The 18,387-nt window shown below is 40.8% G+C and overlaps 1 protein-coding gene and 1 pseudogene across 1 annotated transcript in view; both read right to left on the reverse strand.

Moving 5' to 3' along the window:
- Window positions 1-3,805, reverse strand: part of SPIRE1 (spire type actin nucleation factor 1) — an 85,361-nt gene extending 81,556 nt beyond the window's left edge. The window contains exons 1-2 of the mRNA XM_023754266.1: window positions 3,783-3,805; window positions 2,064-2,205 (exon numbers count right to left, since the gene is read on the reverse strand). Coding sequence (XP_023610034.1) covers window positions 2,064-2,205; window positions 3,783-3,799 — 159 coding nt within the window. The 5' untranslated portion in view covers window positions 3,800-3,805. The remainder of the gene's footprint in view (window positions 1-2,063; window positions 2,206-3,782) is intronic.
- On the reverse strand, window positions 2,161-11,938 carry LOC102439744 (annotated as a pseudogene).
- Between the last annotated feature and the right edge of the window lie 6,449 nt (window positions 11,939-18,387).

Here is an 18,387-nt window from a genome sequence, read left to right on the forward strand (position 1 = left end):
AAAGGTGGAGGGGAATCTCATTGGGGTTTAATCTGCTACTCTCTGATGAATAATACATTGAGCCACTCTCTGCTTATTGTCTATTGGCCCATCTGTATACCTCTGTGGAGAAGTATCTATTCAAGTCCTTTGCCCATTTTGAAATTGGAATGTTTGTCTTCCTGGTGTTGAGTTGTATAAGTTCTTTATTTTGGAAATTAACCCCTTATCAGATGTAGTACATGCAATTCCACTTATAAACCCTTAAAGTTTAAAAGCAGACAAAGCCTTTTGCTAAAAGAGCAGATCCAATACTATAACTGCTATATAATACTATAGCTTTTTTTTTCCTGTAGTCCATTGACAGGGAAGGGGCAGGAGGGGCCACAACAGGGTAGGGTGGGAGGGGAAGAGGCACCTGCTTCCCTGGTCCCTCTCCCCTCTGTGCTTGGGAGCAGAAGGAAGGGACAGGTTGTCCCTTACCCCCCAGAATGTAAACAGCAGCAGGTGAACAAAAATAAAAATACAAAAGACCAGAGGAAGGTCCCAGACATCCTCTACACACCTATCACCAGCACAGGTCCTCTCATTGCCCCATCCAACAAAGCTCTCTCAGTCCCAGGGGCTTCTTTGTGCTGGCCACATCCCCGGGGGCAGAGTCCAGTGCTCAGAACTGCTAGGCCAGCAGCTCACACACATGACAAGAGACAGGCTCCTTGCTTTTACGCAGGGTCAGCCGGTACATCTGAGCCTAGGAACTGGGCTCCAGCTGGAGCAAACAACCCAGCTGCAGGGCTGAGTCTGAATGACTTCAGCCACATGAAGTTCTCAGGGTTGGAGTCCACGTTGTCCAGGAGAGCAGAGCCAAACCTCAGGAACTTGGCCTTAGTGACATCAGCATCAGTGGGGTGGTTGGTTTTGAAGATTTTCTGTGCCTCCTGTTGGAGGAGGCTCAGCTGCTTCCAATGCTGGAGGAAGTCCTAGACTGCCATCGCTGTTGGCTGGAAGAACTTGTTGATGATCACCAAGAGCTTCAGGGTGAGGGACTGAGGGGCTCCCCCACCCCTGAAGCACACTGACAGGAGTAGGGGTGTCAGGAAGTCCCACAGTCACTCGATGTTGAGCATCTGCACCCCTCCGTCTACCTGCATGGCTTGGTCTGCACAGCCAGCTGAGTTTGGGGGTCTCCAGAGTGGATTACAGTGGGCATGAAGTTCTGGAACTGTACCAAGATCTCGTTGCCATAGAAGAGATGCATGTGGCCCAAGTTCAGCCTGAACTCTGACTTGACTCCAATCTGCAGCAGATGGTTCTCAAACAGGACCCCATTGTTCTTGCACACGAACTTATTCAGAAGTTCATCAACTCTGGGATGGGTGGGTCAAAGTCCTCAGGGGTTCAGGTCCCAAAAAAGGCCTCCTCAGGGGTGGGCCCTAGGCTAGGCTCAGTGGCTAGGCCACTAGACAAGACATCCACCAGGAGGTTGCCTACAATGGAGGGAGCCTGGGTTACTGCTGTGGCAGGGGCTGCCCACAGCCCCAAAAGGTCGTGGGAGGGGGAAGGCATCGACAAGGTGCTGGAGGTGGGCTCCACACCCCCACTGATGTTATTGCTGGTTGGATCCCTCCAGCCGTCCCCTGCCGTCCCCTGCCCCTTCTTGCTTGGCCAGGATGAACTACTCACACGGTGGCATCTCCTCTAGCACTCTCTAGCACTGTGACCAGGATGTACATGCTGGACACTGAGCTGAGGAAGAAGTATTCAACCACATGCTACTGCAGCTCCACATCTGCACTGCATAGCTGGGAGGCTCACAGCATGCCCTGGATGGTGGCATTGGTCTCCAGGAAGAGGTTGATGAACTTGAAGTAGGTGGACAGCACCATGGCCCACATCGCCACCAGATGGAACTTGGAATACAGCAGTGAGAACTGCACCGGGGGCTGGAGCGGGGCTCCCCAGCCATCAGATTCCCCATGTTCTTGTGACAGGCTGTGGCCTGGAGCAACTTAAACACAGTCTTAAATACCATCGTGGTTGATAACCTGCAGCATGCAGTACCACATCTCCTCACTCATTGTCACCTGCGATGCAGATGAGGTTGAGGATGGTGTCCACAACAGCTGCAGTCTGCTGTGTATTTCTTGGCCAGGATGCCACCTGCAGGATGATCTCTTCACAGATGGCGTAGTTAGCTGTCTCCAGGTACCACACCTCCGACATGATCTGCTTGGCACATGGGTAGAGAAGGTCAGGTGCCCAGTAGCATGTTGCCGTCCCACCCCATCTTTTTTTTTTTAGAGTTAATTTAACTAGCATATTATTAGCATCTTTTTTTTCTTTTAATCTTTATTGTTGAAAGTATTACATAGGTCCTCCTTTTTCCCCCATTAAGCTCTTCCAGTCCCATTCCATCTTGAAGGCATTGATGACAGTGTTGATGCAGGTCTTGACTGCCTTGTGGGAGACTTCAGAGCTGGCCAGCGTTCACATGCTCTCCAGGCTAGGTAGCACAGGTTGGTCTCCCGGTGCTGTAAGAACTGCCCCAGCTGATTGCAGGCCTGAACCAGAAGGTTGGGTTCACTGTCATAGTGGATAATGAAGCTGATGGTCTCAAAAAGGATGGCATTCTAGACATTGGAGTGCTAGACCTTCTTGGACTTGGGTGGCTCCTGGGCCTAGCTGAGCACTCTCTCCAGACACTCGACCAGCCTCCCTTTCACATCCGCATCCTCTGGCAGGAGTAGCACTACAGCAGCCACAGAAGCTTCACCAAGAGCTGTGTGTAGTACTGGAGGTCAGTGGAGGCTGAGGAGACAATCTGGCTCAGGTGGGACACATACGGAGAGATGCAAGTATGGAAGTCATCCATGTTCTTCTTATAGATAGGTGCTGAGGCTGACAGCAGTTGTGAGCACACCCAGGTGCTGGTCATTGAGCTGGTGCATAATGTGGGCCATCCACTTGCCCATGCACACTAGGTCGGGCGAGGACTTGTACAGCCTCATTGTGCACAGGGTCGAGTTCTGATTCAGGCTGTCTATGCTGCCACCAGGATGCAAGGGAAAGATGGGGTTGTGGCTGGCCAGGTCATTCTTGATGGCATTATTAATGAACCAGATCAGATCGGAGTTAGAGTTCACCAGCAATGAGATGAACAGGAAACCTATCTGCTTCTCTGTGTACTCGTTAAAGCTAAGCAGGTCCATGGCCTCCATGTGACCAAAATCAAAGTCATGGCCCAGCAGGAAGATGAAGAGCAGTTGACACACTTTTTTTTTTCTTACTGTAGCCGTTCAAGGCTTTGCCATCTTTGAATTTGGAGCAGATGATAGCCAGTTCCTGGTTGATTCTCTTAAAGTTCCAGATGTCAGAGATGAATACTTCAAGTTCCCACATCCCATCACCTTTGAACATGGCTGGCATGATGGTGGTGGTGTCACTCCAGGCCTGGCCAGAAAGGGCACAGCATAGAAGGGGCTGGCAGGCAGGGACTGAAAGGACTTAAGTAGTTCTGAGTAATTTAGAATCAAACTACTTCTCAAATTACTATGGTACAGAACCCTATATTCAACTAACCACTGGGGTTGAAAGTTCATGGACTATATTCACTCCTTTGCCCAGTTTACATCTAACAGAAACACATTCCCTGCCTACATAATGCTAGGAGTTTAAATAGTCACAGATAAGAGGCATATACACAATAAAGAGACACTCAGGCCCTAGCTGGCTTGGCTCAGTGGATAGAGCGTCAGCCTGTGGACTGAAGGGTCCCAGGTTCGATTCCGGTCAAGGGCATGTACCTTGGTTGTGGGCACATCCCCAGTAGGAGGTGTGCAGGAGGCAGCTGATCGATGTTTCTCTCTCATCGATGTTTCTAACTCTCTATACCTCTTCCTCTCTGTAAAAAATCAATAAAATATTTTTTTAAAAATTAACGTGGGGCTCTATTTAATACACAGAAACAAACACAGGGAGACAGGCAAAAAGAAACATGTCCCAAATGAAAGAACAGAACAAATCCAGAAAAAAACAAAACAAATGGAGACAAGCAATCTACCGGATTCAGAGTTCAAAACACTGGTTATACAGATGCTCAATGATCTCAGTGAGAACGTCAACAAAGAAATAGGAAACATAAAAACTAACATAGAGCCCTGGCTGGTTTGGCTAAGTGAATAGAGTGTCGGCCTGCGGACCAGAAGGTCTAGAGTTCAATTCCGGTCAAGGGCACATGCACGGGTTGTGGGCTCGATCACCAGCAGGGGCGTGCAGGAGGCAGCCGATCAGTGATTCTCTCTCATCATTGATGTTTCTATCTAACTCTCCCTCTCCCTTCCTCTCTAAAGTCAATAAAAATTTCTTTAAGAAGAAGAAAAAAAAGATCAAAAGTATGAATAATAAAATGGTTATAAATAAATATCTATCATTCATATGTTCATTGTAGCATTATTTATAATAGTCAAGATATGGAAATAATCTAAGTGTCCATCAATACTTGAATGGATAAAGAAGTAATGCATGTAAACAATGTATGACTCAGCCATAAAAAATAATGAAGTCCTGGCTGGCATTGCTCAGTAGTTAAGAGCATCAGCCTATGCAGCAAAGGGTTGCCGGTTAGATGCCCAGTCAAGGGCAGGCACCTTGATTGTAGGTTCGTTCCCTAGGTATGGTCAGGGTGCATGTGGGAGGCAACCAATCAATGTGTCTCACATTGATGTTCCTTTCTCTCTCTCTCGCCCCCCTCCCCCTCCTCCCTTCCTCCCTTCACTTTCTCTTCTCTAAAAATCAATGAGAAAATTAACAAACAAAATGAAATCTTGTCATCTGCAACAACATGAATGGACCTAGAAGGTATTGTGCTGAGTGAAGTAAGTCAGAGAAAGACAAATGCCATATGATTTCACTTAAATGTGGGATCTAAAAAAACAAGATAGCCTGGCTAGTATGGCTCAGTGGTTGAGTGTCTACCTATGAGCCAGGAATTCACAGTTCGATTCCCAGTTAGGGCACATGCCCAGTTTGTGGGCTCGATCCCCAGTGTGGGGGCGTGCAGGAGGCAGCCGATCAATAATACTCTCTCATCACTGATGTTTCTTTCTCTCTCTTCCTCTCTGAAATCAATAAAAATATATTTTTTAAAATAATAAAATTAAAATAAAAAACAAGATAAATTAGCAAAACAGAAACAGACTCATAGATACAAAGAACATTTTGACAGTTGCTAGATTGGAAGGGGACTGACAGGTAAAAAAGAAGTACAAATTGGTAGTTATAGAATAGTCACAGGGATATAAAGTACAGCATAGAGAACATAGCCAATATTATTATAATAACCTACATATGGTGTCAGATGGGTACTAGATTTATCAGGGTGATCACTTCATAAGTTGTATAAATGTCTAATCACTGGGTTGTACACCTGAAACTAATATAATATTGTACATCTTGCCGAACCGTTTTGGCTCAGTGGATAGAGCGTCGGCCTGCGAACTGAAGGGTCCCAGGTTCGATTCCGGTCAAGGGCATGTACCTTGGTTGCAGGCACATCCCCAGTGGGGGGCGTGCAGGAGGCAGCTGATCGATCTCTCTCATCGATGTTTCTGGCTCTCTATCCCTCTCCCTTCTTCTCTATAGAAAATCAATAAAATATTTTTTTTAAAAAAATAATGTACATCTACTATAAATGAAAAATAAAAACTTATTTTAAAAAAGATGCATGTGGGAATAAAACAAAGTATTTATATAAAGTATATGTGAAGTTTATTTCCAAAATGTGAACATGAGTGTTTTTATTTTTAATTTTTTTTTGTTAATCCTCACCTGAGGATAATTTTTCCATTTATTTTTAATGAGAGAGGGAGGGAGGGAAGGAAGAGAAGGGAAAGAGGGAGAGAGAGAGAGAAAGAGAGAGAGAGAGAGAAGGAGGGAGAGAAACATCAATGTGAGAGAGTCACATTAATTGGTTACCTCCTGCACACAACGCACCCTGACTGTGGCCAGGGAACAACCCTGCAACCAAGTTACCTTGCCCTTGGCCAGGAATCGAACCCACCACCCTTTGTGTGCGCGGGCCAAGGCTCTATCCACTGAGCAACACTGGCCAGGGATAAACATGAGTGTTTTTTATAATTTCCCTCAGTAAAGCTTAAATATTTCTACTATGCTATTATTTTTACAAACTAGCTCTATCAAGATGAAAGTATTGACAAAAGTTAACCTTATATAATATTTTAACCTATTCCACTTAAAATACAACTAATCCTCCAAGGGGAACAGCAGGATTGTTTTAGTTATTCATTTAACCTTCTTTCCTGCTAAAGGTTAAGGGCCTCTGAGTGCTTCATAATTAGTGGTGGTTAATAGAAGACAGGAATGTGATGAGATTTAGAAAACTAAAACAACAGTGAAAAGGCCACAACTAAAATACTTGAAAATTCAAATACTAAATGGAATTTAGTGGTGATACTAAATATTTTAGTATTTTTAAGTGCTTAGCAATTTTCTTTAACTTTAACCCACAAAACTATTTAAATAATGGCAGCAGAAAAAACTTGTAAAATGGGGATGTAAGCTCCCCCTATACCAGTGATGGCGAACCTTTTGAGCTCAGCGTGTCAGCATTTTGAAAAACCCTAACTTAACTCTGATGCCGTGTCACATATAGAAATTTTTTTTATATTTGCAACCATAGTAAAACAAAGATGCATATTTTTGATATTTATTTTATATATTTAAATGCCATTTAACAAAAAATCAACCAAAAAAATGAGTTCGCGTGTCACCTCTGACACGCGTGTCATAGGTTCGCCATCACTGCCCTATACTATGGATCAGGACTGCTTCCTTGGCAGACAAGTACCCACAAGTACAGGTCAATCACTCAAGAGTTTATAAATATCAGTCTGAGCCACTCCCAGAAGAAAACTGACAATAATACACTGTTTAAATAAAAGGGGCAAAATATGGATCAGTGATTGCCAAGGGCTAGGGGGAGGAGGGACTAACTCCAAGGGAAATGGGGGGAATTTTGAGGGGTGATAGAACTTGATTGTGGGGCTAGTTAACACAACTTAATGTATTTGTCAAAACTCAATTGTAACTCAAAAGGTTGACTTTTACTGTATATAAATTATACCTTCAAAAAATGAAAGAAAAAAAAGGTGTAGGGAAAAATTAAATTACCTATTAAAGAAAAAAAAAAAGTGCATGTCTTTTAAAACAGTATTTTTGCTTTCCCAACTTCAGACCTACCTACATTTCCCAACCATGGTTTGCCAACCACAGATGAAAAATAACTATTTTTGATTCACAGTTGGTTGAATCTGTGGATGAGAAAACTGTGGATATTAGGGGCCAATTGTAGAGTAAAAAATTATAATGGCTCTAGCCCAAGCACGTCAAACTCGTGGCCCCAGGCCCGCATGCAGCCCACAACGAATATTCATTAACGATTACTCATTATTTCAGCCCTTTGTATTCAGCATGTCTCTATCGAAATAAACCTACAGTTCTATGAAAATTAAAGCTTTTGTTTTTTTGCGGCCCACATAAACTTAAACCTTTTTTGGCCCATGTTAGCCTTTGAGTTTGACATGCTTGCTCTAGCCTGTGTTGCTCACTGATTAGAGCACTGGCCTGTGTATCAAAGGGTCTTGGGTTCGATTCTCGGTCAAGGGCATGTACTTGGGTTGCAGGTTTGATCCTGAGCCCCAGTCGGGGGTTCGTTCATGAGGCAACCAATCAATGTGTCTCTCTCACATCAATGTTTCTCTCTCTTCCTCTCCCTCTCTACTCTTGCTAAAAATAAATGGAAAAAAACATCCTCAGGTGAGGATTAATCCCCCCCCCAAAAAAATTATAATGGATTTTTGACTGTGTAAGGATCAGCACCCTTAACCGCCAAGTTTTTCAAGGGTCACCTGTACTTGATTTTAAGAAACATTAAAGTAATCTTGAGGTAAAAGATCACATAAAAGTTGCTTTCTCTAAAGTCATAATTTTGTCTGGTTTGTATGAGATACATTAAAGAGAAAATTAAAAGTAGAAAATAAATCATAGCAATTTTTATGTACTATAAAAACAGAACTTAAAGTTATGTATTTCAACCACATTCCTTGATGAGAGTCCTACAGACCCAGAAAAATGAGGAGTTTCTGTTTTCCCACCACAGGTCCTCTTCCCAATAACACCCTTTCCAATTCAGAAAGGCTGGGGTGAGCCTGTATTACATGTGGAACTAGCAATACTATTCCATCTATTGGAGATCTTACTCAATTCTACTTACCTACACAACTTGTTAGCAGCCTTTTTCTTAATCTGGACTTTATACCAGCAAGATGGGGCTTTTAACTTACCAAAAGAATTAGGAATCTCTTCTCAAAAGAAAAATAATTTAAGGGCAAAAAGAGGCTCTGGCAATCACCTTTCTGATCCAGTGTAACCTCACTCTCAAAAATAACCCTGTCTTCTCACTGACAGAAGATTGGCTAAAATCCTTACATCAAGGATTCCCTCAACTTCCTGGTTTTGCTCTGGTTTTACCTCTCTTAACTCTCAATTCTGTTTCTCAGGAATAAGCACCTCTACTATCTCCCAGCCCAACAGTTCACAAACATTTTAGTTTTAGGATCCCTTTACATTCTAAAAAATTACTGAGGAGTCCAAGGAGCCTTTGTTTATGTGAGCTATAACCTATCAATATTTACTGTATTAGAAATAAAAACTGAGAAATTTTTTATTTAAATTAAATAATTTAAAAATAAGATTAGCCCTAGCTGGTTTGGCTCAGTGGATAGAGTGTCAGCCTGAGGACTGAAGGGTCCCAGGTTCGATTCTGGTCAAGGGCACATGCATGGGTTGCAGACTCGATCCCCAGTGGGGGGCATGCAGGAGGCAACCAATCAATGCTCTCTCTCATCATTGATGTTTCTACCTCTCCCTCTCCCTTCCTCTCTGAAATCAATAAAAATATATTTAAAAAAATAAGATTAAACAATGTCAGTAACATTTTTATGGAAAAACTATTTTTAAAAAGAGTGAGAAGGGTGATATTGTTTTACATTTTTACAAAACTCTTAAAGGTCATGTTTGATAAAAGCTGGCTCAATCTCATATCTGTTTCTGCAGTCTGGTATCAGTCATAGTTCCACATCCATGCAGCCCCTGAAAACCCCATTGTACACTCTTGAGACCATGAAAGTAAAAGGGCAAAGAATGTCTTAGTATTGCTTTAAAAATATTTTTCTCCTAACATTGAATGGGTGTCAGGAAGCCGCCTCCCCAGAGCCTTCCCACAGCCCTTCAAGCACCACTGCTCTAGTCTAGTCATCTTCTAGACATAGTCCTACGTCTGGTTTCAGCAAATACCAACTCTCTAATTTGGACTCAAGTGTCACTGTTTCTTGGTTCCCTTACCACCACCACCACCACCACCACCACCACCACATATATTGTCTTCCTTAACCTAAAAACAGAAATGAAACAAAACAAAACTTCCTACATAAGCTCTCTCTTCCTTCTAAGTCACCAAACTTCTTGAAAAAGTTCCTACTTGCTCTACTGCCCCTCCTTTTTATTATTGTAATTACTAAAGTATATACAGAGACAGTCTAATTTTTTTCTTTTTTCTTTATTTACTAGAGGCCTGTTGCAGGAAGATTCCTGCAAGAATAGGGCTTCCTGAGGCCAGAGTGAAGCAGAGATGGTTGCTTCGCTCCCTCCCATCTCCGCTGCCTCAGCTCCTTCCCTTCTCCGCCGCTTCGCTCCCTCCCGTCTCTGCTGCCTCGCTCCCTCCCGTGTCTGCTGCCTCAGCTCCGCTCCCGTCTCTGCTGCCTCAGCTCCGTTCCCTTCTCCGCCGCTTTGCTCCCTTCTACGCTCCACGCCTGTGTACGCAAATTAACCGCCATCTTTATTGGGTTAATTTGCATATCACTCTGATTGGCTGGTGGGCATAGCGGAGGGACAGTCAATTTGCATGTTTCTCTTTTATTAGTGTAGATTGTTGACAGTATTACAGATGTCTCCCATTTTCCTCCCTTTTGCCCCCATCCACTTAGCCTCCGCCCCACCCCTGGCCTTCCCCATACTACTGTCTGTGTCCATAGACTATGCATATATGCATATATGTTCTTTGGTTAATCTCTTCCTGCCCCCTCTCCTCTCTTCCCCTCTGAGATCTGTCATTCTGTTCCATGTATCCATGACTATGGACCTATTTTGTTCATCCATTTATTTTGTTTAATAGATTCCACATATAAGTGAGATCAGTCTCATTTTTTTTTAATCCAAGCAATATAGGTAAATCACCATCCAAAATCCCAATCTCCTCAAAGGTAACCACCACTGTTTACCCTTAAAAAAATACCCCGAACCAATTTTGTAAACTAAATATCAGATTAAAATTTTTATTTGTGATTTTTCTTCTTTAAGTAGTTATAATATTTTTAAAAACCTGGAAGAAAGTTCTGTTTAGATTCCAATTCTTTTGGTGACCGGAGTAAGTTTTAGATCAAAGGATAAGGATTAGGAGATAATTAGGAGATGAAATGAAATGATAATCCTATACAAAGCAAGTACTAAACAATATGTTAAAAGTTGATTTTATGGCTTGCATTGCCATAAGACAGAATAATAAGACTTATGACTCTGCCTTGTAAGTAAAACCCTCACATTTCATTACCTAAATACAGATAAATGTTGACTATATTTGTGTCATCTGGCTAAATATAATAGTGTCTTTGGGGTTTACAAAACATTTCCACATATATAGCCTCTTTAAAATTTCACATCCCGTGAGGTTAACAGGGACTATCATTAACATATTATAGATATGAAAGCAAAAGTTCTAAGAAAAAAATTACTTGCTCAAAATTACATAGCTAGAAAGACACACCAGAAACCATAGACAGAACTTATATCTGGCTCAACTCAAATCCCACTCCTTTATATCATATTGAACAGTACATCAAAAATCCTTACAAGATAAAAATTTTAAGTACTTGCCTATTTTTATAGCTAATTTGGAAAAAATTATCTCTACTTTCAAAGTTGAATAGAAAATACAAAAAAATGAATTGTATAACTTTTAAATACAAAAAATAGTAAATTATTTTTGCTCCCGTATCATACAATATAATCCCTTAGGAACCTTGCATTTTAAAGTAACAGTTAAAATTTACTAACACCTGCTTTAACATGTAGATGTATTATAAGTTAGAAAAGTAGCTTCTTAAATCCTTACTGGTAAAATTAGGCACTGCTATAAACTCAAGACTTTGACTCCTCATGTAAGAATGATGCAACAGTTCCTGAAAGGAACACACACACACCCCTAACTCATGGAGGCTGCCCTCGTATTTCAGTGCTATCCTTGAAATTCCTGCAAGGAGCACCTGGAATCGTGGAAATTCCTTAAATTTCACAATTAGAATGTTAAATTATATACATATATATAAAATTTAACTTATTAAAAATTAAAAATTCTTCTTATACAAGTAACAAAGCAATTAATCCATTATTAATGTTACAGAAACACTGTTTCCACATCCCTGTTTTTCCCTACACCAAGGCAGCTCCATAGGAGTCCAACACATTTAAATTATTCCTTTATTATGACACACAAAGATTGGATTATGGAAAAAAAAACACAAACTATTTCAAATTAAGGGCTCTTAATCTTAGCTAACTCAATTTCACAAATAACTCAAGAAAAAACTTAAACTATGATTAAGCTTATCTTTATATCACACCCTGACATTTTAAAACTATGGACAAGATCATTGAGTTCTTCACATTTTACTCTTCCTAAATGTAAAAGATATACCTGCTCTCAACACATTATTATCAGACCAAAACCCGTAGTGACACCGTTAGTACTCAAAGCTAAATTATATAGGACTGCAAAACTGCTTTACTAAGAAATATTTGAGCATTCTCTTACCTCCGTTTCTGTACAATGTGAATATCCCAATTTACCTGTAATAAAAATACAAAAAATTACTTTCAGAGGATTTTAGCTTTTTTATCATTGATTAAAAAAATATTTGAGCTACTCTGGCCATGGCTTCATTATATTTATGAAACTATGCAAATAAAAGGTGCTAGAATCACCAAATATTTCAGAAGGTCTTACTTAGAGATTTAAGTTTACATAGGCCCATCAGAAAATAATAAAGAAAAAGATGGGAAGGATATGCTTACTTGTAATAAGATCTAAAGAACATACACATCTTTAATATGCATATGTACAAATTAATGAAAGTACACCCAAAATAATTTTGAAGTCTTGCTTTCTTTCTAAAATATCTTAAAATACTTTTAAAGGGTACCTTTTAAAACACTTTTGAAATGCCTTTAAAAATTGAAATGCCTTTTAAAGTACTTTAAAAGACTCTTGGACTTTTACCTTAAAATACTTTTAAAGGGTACCTTTTAAAACACTTTTGAAATGCCTGTAAAAATTGAAATGCCTTTTAAAGTACTTTAAAAGACTCCTGGACTTTTCCCAAAATATATTTATTTTATTTTATTTTTTCCATCACCATTTAGTCCCTCTATACCCTCTTCCACTCTCACACCCCCAACCACAATCACCACACTGTCATCCATGTCCATGAGTTCTCTCTCTCTCTCTTTTTTTCTTAATCCCTATAACCACTCCCTCAACACTAACCCCCTACCCCCACCCACAGAGCTGTCTGCCTGGCTCTCTATTTGAGTCTGGCTCTATATTGCTTGGTAGTTCACTTTGTTCATTAAATTCCACGTATGAGTGAAATCATATGGTTCTTGTCTTTCTCTGACTGGCTTATTTCACTTAGCATAAACCAGTTTAAAGGTACAGTGATCATTTCAATGAAAGCATACATGTTTCAAACTCATATTTTCTTTAATATATCATGGTTGTTTTTCTTTAATATAAGATTAGGTAAAACCATATAATTAATCTAGTAATTCTTTCAATAGAAGATAACCTAAAGAACAACTAGAATGAACCATATTTGGCTGCTCCAACATTAATATTTTCTCTTCATCACTGAGACAAACTATCAAAGAACATATACAAGCATATATTTCTGTCAATTTGGGTGACTAAAACATACTTTTAAAATAAAAAAGCTATTTTAAGAGAATAATTTATTAAATAGTTTTAACAGAAAGACTAGCTAACACATTTATATTGGGGCCTAAAATTTTTTATTTCCCCAGTCTACACTTCTCAAGTTCTATTAAGTTCAAATATACATTTAGCCCCACTTCTTTCTTTCCACCAACAGTAGCCTCCTTTTTACCTCTTCCCAGCCTACTACCCCTGCACCTAGCTAGCCCATAATGGTTGATCTATTAGCCTGTGATTTTTTAAATGCTTAACTAGAATTTATATACCTTAGAGTCTACGATGATTCCATAAAAAAATCATAAAAATGTTTTTATATGCCTTCCAATTCATAAAATGAAAAATAAAGTTGAAACCCACAGTTTCTGATAAGCTAATGATCCTAATATGAAATGTTGGCTGAAATCAAAACCAGAAATAAAAGATATATAAGTCATAATTAAAGATTACATGAACAGATAAAATGAGTTCAATATATATGGGTTTATGTGGCAGGATTTGATATATAATTATATATATTTACTAGTGACCCAGCACCTGAAATCTCGCGAGGCCCGGGACCCCAGACCCCGCCGCGCCGTGGGACTCCCCAGAGTCCCGCCGTGCCCCGCGACCCAGAGTCAAGTCTCCGCCCACCCGCACATGCCTCGCTGCACATGCAGCCTCCTGGTGACCGGTCTTTGGTCATTATGGCATTAGGGCCCCTGGGTTTTTATAATATAGATTGTTATATAAAACTACATGCTATAAAGTTTTATATATATATATCATATATTATCTTTTTATTTGCTTATATAACTGCTCAAAACATTAGTGCTCTGGCAGATTAATTATACTTAATTACTAAAGAAATGGTAATGAGTTTAACTTAGGAAAGTATTGTGGAAAGGACTAGCTCAAGAAGGGAACAAATATTTATTGAGCATCTATTCTGTACAAGGGGAAAACGGAGGGAGGGGAAAAGATGGTATCAAGACAAGTTATAACAGAGTAATCTCTTTGCGAGTACATGGATGTACATCTTCAGTATAATATATTCTTTTTTTTTCTTAAAATATATTTTTATTGATCTCAGAAAGGGAGAGGGAGAGAGAGAGAGAAACATCAATGATGAGAGAGAATCACCGATTGGCTGCCTCCTGCACGCCCCCTACTGGGGATGGAGCCCGCAACCCAGGCATATGCCCCAACCAGAATCAAACCCAGGACCCCTCAGTCCACAGGCCAACGCTCCATCCACTGAGCCAAACCAGCCAGGGCTATATATTCTTAAGGTAAAGAGAATTACAAAGAAATCTAGAATTTTGTGTAGTAGGTTTGTTGCTGGTAGTAGTGTTGGTGAAAAATCCTGAAATTATTTTGTATTTACTGTAGCTCTGAGCAGATAAGTAAATACAGAGATATTGCTGGGCATCATCAACAGAGAGAGAAGGAATATACAAACCAAACATGGGAAGGAGAGAAAGTGCCCTGCAGTGGTGAACTAGAACTAGAGGTATTACACAACTTCAAAAAAAAACATACATTTCCCAGTTCTGCCCTCCAAATGAAGGAGAAGTAACAACATCCCATTATGACAGGACACACCTAGTCCATTCCCCCTCAAAAGAACCAGGACTCCTTAGGAAATTGGCAATCTATCTATATATATAAAAGCCTAAGCAACCGTCCAACCGGTAGCTATGACGCACACTGACCAGCAGGGGCAGGCGCTCAACGCAGGAGTGGAAACCACAAGCATGGAAACATGGAACAGAATGATGAATCTCAGAGGGAAGCGGGGAGGTGGAGGGCGGGAAGAGATTAATCAAAGATCTTATATGCAGACTAGAGGCCCGGGGCGTGGGGTCCCTCGGTCTGGCCTGCGCCCTCTCACACTCTGGAACCCCTCAGGGGATGTCAGAGAGCCGGTTTCTGCCCGATCCCCGCAGGCCAGGCTGAGGGACCCCACCGGTGCACAAATCCGTGCATCAGGCCTCTAGCTATAAAATAAGCTGGAGCATCTTTTTGCACCAGAAAGTAATGAAGTGCTCAAAGAATGATAGAGTGATGTCAAAAGGGCACAAGTCCTATGAAATAAGATTTTTTCAATGATCTCTATTATAAAACTAAAAATGCTCTCCTATAAGAAAACCAAAAATTTTTGTGAGAACATACAGTATCTTTTGGTTATTCAATCTGAACTAAGTCATGCAAATATGGAAAGGTGGTGAGTATGAAGTGCTTGACCACCTACACTCTGCCACCCAAATCCCTGTCCAGTCTCTGACCCAGGAATCAGAAAATCCCAATTACATGACAGCAGAGTTTAAAGAAACCTTGGAAATGACCTTGCCTAATCCATTCATGTTATAGATGAGTAATCTGAGCCTGAGGAGTCAAATGACTTGCACAAAATGACAGAGTGAAGAGTAGACTCCAAGGCTCCTAACCTCCTATCATGTGCTGCTTGTAGTTGTGTTGTTCTTGCATTCCCACTTGCAGGGGTCAGTGGGGTTAGGGTACAGGATTTCAGGGGTGCCGTCCCAGCTACATACCATTTATAAATTGGGAAAACATTCATTATTTAAGTTAGAAACTGCCAGTAGAGCACCAAAGAATTTTCATTTGAAAATTTTTTAGTTTTCCTTCAAAAGTTAGCCACTTCTCTTTACAGAACCAGACCTGAAAAGTCCCTCTAAACTCAGAATCCCATGGTGTTATTTTCTACAATTCCAGTAACCTAAGCTGATGGTAGGCCTAATTAAGATTTCAAATTATTAAATGCAGTGAATTAGTTCTTTCAATAAAAGAACTTTATGATTTTACTGATTTTTATTAGGTTGAGTTTAGTCAGAAGGTTAGATTAACTATGTGACGACATACAATGCCAGGAAATAACTGAAATTATATTTAAACATTAAGTTTCAAAATATTTCCACATTGTCAAAGTAATTAAACACTAGGTAGAGGGATAACTTACATAGCAAGGCAAAACTTCAGAGTTTCTCAAAAGTTATGAGCATTTTGCCCTAGGTAGTTTGGCTCAGTGAATAGAGCGCCAACCTCTGGACTGAACGGTCCCAGATTCGATTCCGGTCAAGGACACATGCCGGGGTTGCGGGTTCAATCCCCAGTGGGGGGCATAAAAGAGGCAGCCAATCAATGATTCTCTCTCATCATTGATGTTTCTATCTCTCTCACCCTTTCCCTTCCTCTCTGAAATCAATTTTTAAAAAGTTATGAGCATTTTAAAGGTGTAATAAAGTTGTTTTAGACCAGGGGTGGGCAAACTTTTTGACTCAAGGGCCACAATGGGTTCTTAAACTGGACCGGAGGGCCGGAACAAAAGCACGGATGGAGTGTTTGTGTGAACTAATATAAATTCAAAGTAAACATCATAAAAAAAAAAGTAAACATCATTACATAAAAGGGTACGGTCTTTTTTTTTTTTTTTTTAGTTTTATTCATTTCAAGCGGGCCAGATCCGGCCCGCGGACCGTAGTTTGCCCACGGCTGTTTTAGACCCTTCTTTTTAACTCATTTTGAAACATCTGATATGCTCTTAAGATTTACTAGACAAGTTCCCAGGAAACAGAAAAGCCAATGTCTTCCTATAAATTGCTATAGAATGGCTTTACAAAACAAACTAGTCCTAGTATAAAATGTCTGTCATAAAGAATTCATAAACAAAGGATGTATGTGTGTGGACATGTGAACAAATGTGGCAAGAGTGGAGGCCGCCAATATGCAAGTGGATGTGTGTGTGAGTGGGAACCTGCATGAGAGTGAGTGAGCAAAAGTGGGTATGGCCACCAGTATGGAAGCAAGTGTGTGTAAGCAGGTCCAGAGTGAGAGAGCATAAAAAAGAAAAGAAAGCAAGCAAGCTTTGGCTTATTAGTGCCAGTCATCTTCCTAAGGACTACCGTCTAGCCCTTGGACCCAGTATCAGTGACTAAACCAACTACCAGGCTTCCCCAGCACAGACCACTTAATGGCTCTGATTTACAGCTACTAGAGGCCCGGTGCACAAAATTCATGCACTCAAAAGGGTCCCTCAGCCCAGACTGTGCCCTCTCATAGTCCAGGAGCCCTCAGAAGATGTCCAAGTGACGGCAGGGAGCGGGCCTAAGCCAGCAGTCAGACATCCTTAGCACTGCCTTGGAGGTGGGAGAGGCTCCTGCCACCACCACTGCGCTTGCCAGCCATGAGCCCAGCTCAGAGCTTCTGGCTGAGCAGCACTCTCCCTGTGGGAGCACACTGACCACCAGGGGGCAGCTCCTGCATTGAATGTCTGCCCCCTGGTGGTCAGTGCGTGTCATAGTGACCGGTCGTTCCACCGTTTGGTTGATTTGCATATTAGCCTTTTATTATGTAGGATTATCTGCCCTTTCTGACTATGCTCATCAGATGAGCAAGCTCTGTATCTGGACTTCTTGAGGAAGGCTGACTGCTTTACAGAACTAACACCCCTGATTTCTGTCCCTCCATGAAGTTAGGTCTCATCAACATCACTGTCACCCCCCAATAATCTAGGAGTAAGTTTGGTCCAGATCCCAAACCCTCCAAACCCATTCCATGCACTAGAGTAAATAAGCATGTTATAACTGACCCTGCTCTAAAATGAAAGTTTTAAACATGTTTTCTTAATCATTACTGTTATTTTTCCTCTTTCCATTCAGCAAACTTAATTAACTTCCTATCATCTCACAGAACAAATATCATGTAATGTCAAGTATATTCCACTGAAAAATAATCACTTCAGTTTCAGTGTAACTTTTTTCAACAAAACTCAAATATATCTTTATTTATGTAATTTGGCAACACTCAAAGCTTGTACTTACTGCAAATGGCTTTCCTCTCCTGTGCCAATTTTAACTGGATTGGTAGTGGTTGTCCAGAATGCTACCTTCATAAAAGTTCTGAGGCAAATAAGAGGTGGGAGGTGACTGTGTCCATTTAGCAACATCTGCCACAGGAACAAAAGGGAGTGACAGTGCTGAGGCCACATTTCTGACAGTCCTGTGCTAGGGACAGTATGATGGAAGTTGTGGTTCTTTCTGTAAACAGTGTATATTTGATTAAAATTTTCCCATGTGATATTAATTATGCCAAAAAAATGAAACCTCAAAAATACACTGACTGCACAGCACTATATCACTTTACCCAAGAGAAAGAACTTGGAGGGGTACCTCACCCCCACACCAAATCATAAAAAGTAAATGCCAATCCCAAATGTTCTCATATTTCCTGTCAATTGAAGAATTCTAGTTTTCATGCATTTTGTACATACCACTGTGTATTCTTTG

The sequence above is a fragment of the Myotis lucifugus genome, unplaced genomic scaffold (assembly GCF_000147115.1).
Source record: "Myotis lucifugus unplaced genomic scaffold, Myoluc2.0 scaffold_58, whole genome shotgun sequence".
Taxonomy (NCBI): domain Eukaryota; kingdom Metazoa; phylum Chordata; class Mammalia; order Chiroptera; family Vespertilionidae; genus Myotis; species Myotis lucifugus.